Source organism: Perca fluviatilis, chromosome 15 (assembly GCF_010015445.1).
Source record: "Perca fluviatilis chromosome 15, GENO_Pfluv_1.0, whole genome shotgun sequence".
NCBI classification, from domain to species: Eukaryota; Metazoa; Chordata; class Actinopteri; order Perciformes; family Percidae; genus Perca; species Perca fluviatilis.
The window spans coordinates 16305949-16314296 of record NC_053126.1 but is presented as its reverse complement, the minus strand read 5'-3'; the positions used below and the strand labels follow the sequence as shown (position 1 = coordinate 16314296).

The window sequence follows — 8348 nt, the reverse complement described above, 5'->3', positions numbered from 1 at the left end:
TTTTAACAGGTGTAAATATTTTTTTAATTAAAACTGCATTTTCAAGAAAATGTGAAGAAAGTTTCAGACATTCGAAGAGACCAGCTTGTTAGAATTGGTGGTGCACAATTCACAAACAGAACTTTCAAAAACACTTTCATACCAAAAACGGCCAGACTGCATCGAGTCAAAAGTAGACCCTCAACAACACTGACTAAAATACATATTACAGCATTACTACCTACAGCCTCAAAAATGATCAGTGAACCAAGTGAACACCTACACCTATATCACAAAAAATGGGCATTAGGAACTTGCTGCAGGGCTATTTGATTATAAATTTACAAAATGTTTTACAGCACCCCTATTATCTAACTCAGTCGTATAAACTGTCCCTTGAGTGTACTTGTACAATACATGTACAACCAGAGCATGATTTCAATATTTGGACGGTGACCTATGTATAGTACAAGTTTTGAAATCTTTTCAGGGTCATTGGGTTTCGAAAGACACTCACCAATCCTCCAACCAACAATGTGAGGCTTGAGTGCTTAGGTCAACTTTCAAATGAATGCCTCCTGTTGAAAAAAAAAAAACACTATGCTTTTCCCATTTTCTAGGCCAGAGCTCCCTGTCAGAGAAAGATCTCTGCATTATCAGTGTACAAACGTGTTTTCACTGTTCATTCCTTTACAAAATTTGGTTCGGACACAAAGTCAAACTACATCAGACGTATTAGTATTTCATAACAGAATACTGCTCAATTGTACAATTACAGTGAGCTACATACTTGAGAAAGACTGACACCATATGGACAGTTTTAATACAAGTTCATGTCTCTGTTTACTGTACTACAAAAATACACCAGGCAACAAATGTTGCCATTCTTTTTCTCACTTTAGTCACATTCTATTAAAATAAAGTGGATACAACTAAGGAATTACACAAGGTGTATTTAGATTTAAAAAAATGGAGCATATTCAATGTATACAAGAGAAATCCGAAGACTGCATCTTTGCAAATTTCAGCAGGGGAGGTAGCTTTCAGTCCTCTTTAAGCCCTCCAAAGACAGCTGTGGGGACACTCTTCTGTTCAAGCTGCACCTCTGTAAAAGGCCAAGAGGAGAAGACAATTAACACATGCATGTTCATGTTTAAAAAACATGTCTGCATGAATGTTCAAACAAACACCAATTTGTTTCCCGTTTTACTGCGGAGACTGGGCCTGTTGTGTCCGTCACTCACCTTCTGGTCCCTGGTTTTCATCATCTTCATCCTCATCCTCATCATCAATGTCAATCTCATCAGGGTTGGCTTGTTTGGAAAGCTCAGCCAACTCACTGCGAGAGGTGTCACTCCTGCATAGGCAGAAGCAGAGAATAAGATTGACGTGTCTCCATGTAGGTTGGCGCATGTAGTCCAATTTTATAAAAAGGCATAACTTTTCACAGGAAAAGACAAACCTGACAAAGAGAATCTTTTCTTTGAGTTTGGGTTTGTCCTGCTCGGCCTCTGCAGCAAGCTGTTGTGCTTTCTGCTCCAGCATCTTCATGTCATCAATTTCCATTTGGCCTGGAGCAAGATCTGACACTGGATACAACACAAATAAAATAGTTGGACAAACAGAAACAAAAATATAGAAGTTAATTCATTCTTGCGCTACTATATTAAAGTAAACATCCCCCCCAATGTTTCGCGCAGCCCATACAGTTCACGGCTCACAATTTAGTGCAAGTTCCCTCACTAGTACCTGTGGAGCTTGTTGTAGCCTTCATCATCTGAGCAGACATAAAGTTGACCTGGGTGTTGTATGTGGCTTGGACACTACGTTTGATCCTCAGCATTTCTCTGATCGTGTCCTCATTTCCATGGCGGATCTCAAATTCTTTCCATGTCTGCCAGAAGTTTGCAGTCACCTGAAAAATCAAGTTTATAAATATATCAAGAGGAAATACGATGTGCACATCACTGATGGAAATGTATTCAAAAACAAGGTAATGGCAGGAGGAGGTTCAGCTCACCCTTGGGTCACAGATTTGGGAGCAGTAGGAGTAAATTGCTCTGGCCCGATCAATCTCACCAAGTTTACTCTCCATATCAGCAAATCGCAGACACATGTCCCGTGCATGCTCATCAGGAAGGACCTGGATCAATCCAAAAAAGTAGAATTCAGATTCTTGTTATTCCAATAATGAATAGAACAGCAAACCGTCATTCTGATGGGTCAGAAATAATAGAAAGATTTCTATTCTAAAAAATCAAATTAATTCAACGGAATAAAAGCTTCAATATGACATGTCATGTACATCAATGCTTTTCACGTGTACCTCGATAGCTTTCTGGTAAATTGCTCTGGTATACGTGACTCCGTAAATTTCAGCTGCTCTCTTGATGTAGATATTGAACATTTGATGTCTCTCCTCAGCTTCTACTGCCTGCGTTGCCCTTTCATAGACAGCCATGGCATGTCGTGCCAATCCATATCCCTCCTCCAATTTGGCATACAACAGGTAAATGGCTGGAAAGCAAGGCACAGTGGTACATTCGGCATCAGTACATTTTTATAAAACAAAATAAATAAATTAAAAAAAAAATAGTAGAAATAACGTGGAATATAGTGTATACAAGTTGTCAATGCAATCCGAACAAAGCTACTTACTTTTGGCAAACTTGGCAGGGCAGCCATCTAGGGCTTGCTCAAATAAATCTCTAGCTCTCTCCAGCTTCTTGCCCCCATAACGATCAATGAACTTGGTGAGGTAAGTGTTCCAGATGTCATAAACATTTGGCCACCTGAAGAGAGCAATACCACGCTCATATGCCTAAAAAAGGTATTGACAAAGACATTGAAGAATTGTTTAAATGGGTGGTACATTCACCAAGGAAAGCATACAAGAACACATATTATTGATGTTGAATGTTGGTTTAGTTAATTAGTGGCATGTTATTACTTTGAAGCTTTCCTCAAAGTAGTTGTGCTCTTCAAGGAACATGGCATAATTGATGATGATCTGTGGCGTGGCGATGCGGAGGTCAATGATGCGATCATACACTGCTTTTGTAGACTGAGGAGACATTTTTTTTTTTTTTTTTTTTAAAGAAGGAAGAATTAAATTAAACATCTACCACTCACAGAGATGAATGACAGCTCAGATTTCAAAAGACACACAAAAGCACACCATGGTTCAGAATTGTAAGACATATACTAAATATCTGAGAGTTCACCTGCCAGGTGATGTATACCTTCTGTATATTTTTTTGGCTCATATGTAGTAACATACACCCATAAACACACAGAGATGTAGTGAACATACCTTGAAAGTGCCGAGACTCTCTTCCAAGTCCGCCAGCATGGACCAGACCTTCAAGGACTTGTAAACCCTGTTCTGGACTGGCTCGGATGCATCAAAGTACTCCGCTTTCTTGGATGGGATGGCTGTAGCTTTCTATATTCAAAAACACGTCTTACAACTACATCCACAACACACATTTATGCATTTAAAAAAGCAATAATTCATGAGCAGGGCCTTGCAAGTTTTGCGAATCAACGCCAGTCATTTATCTGCTTCACAATCTCATAACAGGCAGAGCTGCCCCAAATCTCTTTTGTTGTCAATTCTCTAATCTCCTACAGCCCTAAACTATCCAGTACGCACTAGGTTTCGTTCCCACAAACAAGTGAACATCTATGTATTGTCTTGAAGGTGGGAAGAGATTCAAACAAAGCAACTAACAGTATGTGATGTTTTTGTTAGTCACTAGTCAAGCTTGTGTTTTTAGTTTAATGTCAAACTCCTACACTAAACACTATTATGATATGCAGCCTCAGGTCTTATCTATGGACTACTGTATCAGTTACCAGGTGTTAAGTTTGAAAATCACTAGCTAAATCTCGATAGAGAATAAGCTTTCAAAAAACATTTGAAGGAAGACAAAAAATTCTGATGTTGTTGTAGTGTCTCAGTCCTGCCACTAGATGTTACTAAACCTAGAGTGTAAATCATGGGGCTACTATTTCACTAGTGTGGCATTGCCAGACCTATCCCCAGCACTGGAGTATGGTCTGGCTATACCACTTATCTGTTGTGGGATAGGGGATAAAAATGCTCTGGCTTGTTTGTATTTTTTTTTTTTTTTAAACCAATCACAACCGTCCCAGGTGGCGCTTAACCCCAGATAGCAAAAGGGAAATCAGGTGAGTCTGTCAGGCTTTATCCCAGCAATGTACATCCATTGAGCAGGACTACTTTTTTACTGATTGCACTGGTTATAATGACTGCTGCTGAGATACAAGTGTCTCACCCTCAGTATACGCAGTGCCTGTTCATAGTTCTCATGGCGTAGCTCCATCTCTCCATATTCACACCACACCGCAGAAAGGTCATCTACCTGCTTGTAGTTGACCTTGGTAGCCTTCTCAAAAATTGTCCTGGCCTGGGCGACAGTTAGTAAATGTAAGACATATCAGGAATAGAAAAAGCATTTCTGAATTGCAGAGGGTTCAAGAATCCCTGTGGAAAGACCTCTGACTTACATCATCCAGCTGCTCATTTTCCTCATAGAATTTAGCAAAGGAAACCCAGAGAGAGTGAGGCTTCCCTGTGGCCTTCATCGGATCCACAGTCTGCACTGCCTCAGTGTATGTGTTGATGATCTGCAGAAGATATGGTGAGCACAGATCCATGAATAATGCACAACATAAAAGGCAATGATACCTGTATGGTGAACATGTAGAAAAAAAGCCTAAACCTCACCTGCCGTGGATTGCCCTCATACAGTTTTACCCGCTTGTGCCACTCATGGACATTATGAGGGTTCTGCCGCAGGAGAACACTGTTCAAAAGAAGGGGCCGCCGGGCTATCAGCTGCTCGAAACGGGCCAGTCTAAGCTCCATGTCTATGTCCTCTGGGAGGAGAGGGACAGAGAGTAAGGCATGCATGACAAGAGAAGTGAAAGCAAGGAACGCTGCCAATATTAATGAATCCACACACACCATCTTCATCCTTTCCCATCTCAGCAGTGGTCTCCATCTTTGCTGCAATCATGCTCTCTTCAAACTGGGCGTAACTATCAAACACTTGTGTGAAATCCCTTACTGTTACCACCGTAAGGATGGCCTCCTCATACACATCACGGGCCTGAGAAAGGGAAGAAAATGTGTCAGACAAGTCACAAGACAGACAGCAAATTAATGCTAATTAATTTGAGACAAATTAACTAGCTGAATATAAAACAGGAGAGTATTTTGGATAAATAACTTTCAATTTGATAGGTATGTACCTATGTGACCTGTACGTTATGTATAAAAATGGAAGCACTTAAAAAAAATAATAATAAAAATAATCCCACCTTCTCAAAGTGACCACTCCTGATATAATAATCAGCTAAAGAGCACCAGAGTTTTCCAAGTTGGTCTGTGAATCTAGTGAGGCCTCCTCGGATGATGGCTCCTACATTTAGAGAGGTCACTTTATCAGGGTTCTGGGAGATCAGGTCGCATAGCTCATGCCACAGCTGTCCAACAAATAAATGTATAAACAAGATGTATTAATCTTTCTGGTCAGTTTAAGAAAAACAGGTACATTCGGAAGTGCTTAGCATAATAAAATCTTACTTGATAGTTAGACTTGCCCTCTTTGGACACAAAGCTTTCGTCATTGACAACAGCTGCTAGTCGCACAGCTGCTTCATCCAAGCGGCCAACAGACCGTAAGTAGTCTATGTATTCCTCTGTATTTTCTGGAGAAAGCTACATGGTACAAAGAGCAGACATCACATATGGAGTTATGTAATTATGTTTATTTGTCTATTGACAGCTTTCCTTTTCAATTTTATTTTCCCCTATACATACTTATCTTATTCTGTTGTATGAACAAGATGTTTAGGAAATGTGTTTAGCTTCCTAATCAACATTAGAGCACAATATAGTATGCGGTTAAAGCCTTTTGGATGACTGGTGAAACATACTTGAGACTAAATCAGCAAATCCAGTAGCCTTTCACTTGCCCAAGAAACTTCAGCCATTTACAGAAAATGTCCATACATTCAGACCTATTATACCACACTATGACATAATACCACATCACATCCATTTTCCACAATTTGCCAGTGCAAGTGCACAAATATAACTATCCGTGTAATCAGAAACCTTCCTAAATGACAGTGTACCATGCTCTCACCTTAAGATACCTGCGGTACACCCGGATGGCAGTCTCAGGCAGGGGCAGGTTACGCACAAAGCGGAGATACAGAGGCCAGATGCGTGGGTGTTGAGTAACAGGAAGAGCTCTGAGAGCACGGTCAAATGTTTGCCGACTTCTTGTGATCTTGCATTGAGACACAAGGAACTGGCAGTAATCAAGCCATATTCTAGGCATCTAGTTTAGGGAAAGACAGATGGTTAGTTTCAAGCACAACTGACAAAACACAGACCACAATTAATGTAATGTTATCTGTACTGTCATTGGTTCAGTATGGAGTTCGATAGTAAGTATTACCTTATGCATGAACACCAATGCCCTTTCATGGCAATTATTGATCTCTTCATAGCCTGGTTCAGTGATACATTTCCCTTTGACTTGTTTCCGTCTCTCTCTCAGATAATTGTACCACAGCTTGTAGCTGTAAAAAAAGGATTAGACCATAATAAATCAAAATAGGTTTGATTGGCACAATAAGTCATGTGGGATTATAGATGGGCAATATATCGATATCTGTGTGTGTAATAACAACGGAGTGAAAACACTGTAATTTCCCCTTGTGGGATTAATAAAGTATGAATTATGAATTATTATTATAATAATAATAATAATAATAATAATATGAGACTAGATATGGTCTTAGACTTTAGATATAATATGGCATAAGTGGTGTCTTTTCCTGGTTTTAAAGGCTGCATTTATAGTAAAGTTGTCATTTTCTGAACTTACCAGACTGTTGTAACTGTTCTATTATTTTCCTTTACCCACTTAGTCATTATATCCACATTACTGATGATTATTTATCAACAATCTCATTGTGTAAATATTTTGTGAAAGCACCAATAGTCAACACAAAATATCGTTGCGGTATCAATATCAAGGTATTTGGTCAAAAATATTGTGATATTTGATTTTTTCCATAACGCCCAGCCCTATATGTGGAATATACCATGGTAAATATTACAAATCTTAAACCTGTTTTGGACATCTTGACAATCACCTAAATTAAAGTCAACGTCCTTATCCAATTACTTTTAACATCACACAACAGGGCTAGTCACAAAAATGCCAAAATATTCATGGGGGTAACGTTAAGTTACTGATGTGGATTTGCAGATATCCGTAGCCACCTGCTTTTCAGTGCAATGCCGAAGCATCCTTTATAACGGTCCCCTGTAATGTTAACGTTAGTTACCTGCCAGGCAGCTCTTTCAGAGCGCGCTCATATATCATGTTGAGGGTGGATTTGGCTCCGTTCTGTTTGAATTCGATGTAACGCATCCAGCACTTGACTGAGTATGGGTTCCTGATAATCTCCTCTTCATAAGGCAGATCATCGTCCTCCTAACAGAACCAGAAACCACATAACACTTTAAGTACAACTCTAAAAACAACAACTTTTGAAAAAGTTAAAACATTAACGTTAGCGCAACAGCGTAACGTTACTACAACGTGAACAATTCATCCGCAGATTGTAAAGAATGCATTCATACTAGCATTCATAAATTAAGAACTATTGTGAGTTCAGCTCAGACAATTTAGGAACCAAACATGTCTGACCAATTACTAATAACTCCTAGTTTATGAGCCATAAAAAGCTAACTTCAACAATGTTACACACCAAAGCTAACGTTAGCGCTCCAGTAAAAGTTAGTTAGCTAGCTAGCTAACGTTACCACTCGTTGTCAATAAACACTAACAGATACCAATATTTTTAACGGTGTAACTTACAAACAGAACATCAGATTTTCCATTTAGCGAAGGCATTTCTTCCTAAAGAGAATGGCCGTCCGATATTAAGAAAAGAAGTTATGCTAACTGTAATGTCAGCTAACGTTGCAGACTACTCAAAGCGTGTAGCCCGTAGTGATACTTCCGGCTTCGTCACATCTTTTTCTTCTGTGTGTTTATTGGCTGATCGCAAACCAGCTTGAAAGTACATATTGCCACCTACTGTTAGCGCAGTGTGTATAATTATGGCATTACTCTAGCTGGAAAAAATACTATATCTCGAATTACACCCTATTTCCTAATCCTGCCTGTCGCGGTCGCCTCGCTCTACATTATCCCTTACCTATCAACCCACTTCTGATTTCCCTTAAGTCTTTTCTTGTGCTCATTAGTGATTTTAAACTCAATTCCTGCCCTGCCTCGTGTATTATATGTCTC

The 8348-nt window shown here is 39.5% G+C and overlaps 1 protein-coding gene across 1 annotated transcript; it reads right to left on the bottom strand.

The window, feature by feature from the left end:
- Positions 1–8071, bottom strand: xab2 (XPA binding protein 2). Its single transcript, XM_039824871.1, has 19 exons — positions 7911–8071; positions 7375–7523; positions 6477–6600; positions 6159–6356; positions 5594–5728; positions 5329–5493; positions 4973–5117; positions 4733–4884; positions 4513–4632; positions 4281–4412; positions 3293–3424; positions 2930–3043; positions 2638–2800; positions 2306–2496; positions 2000–2122; positions 1729–1894; positions 1442–1568; positions 1224–1336; positions 1–1084 (listed from the first exon to the last, which is right to left on the bottom strand). Exons 1-19 carry the CDS (start codon positions 7944–7946, stop codon positions 1023–1025), a joined length of 2547 nt encoding a protein of 848 aa, XP_039680805.1. The 5' UTR covers positions 7947–8071; the 3' UTR covers positions 1–1022.
- Positions 8072–8348: the final 277 nt, after the last annotated feature.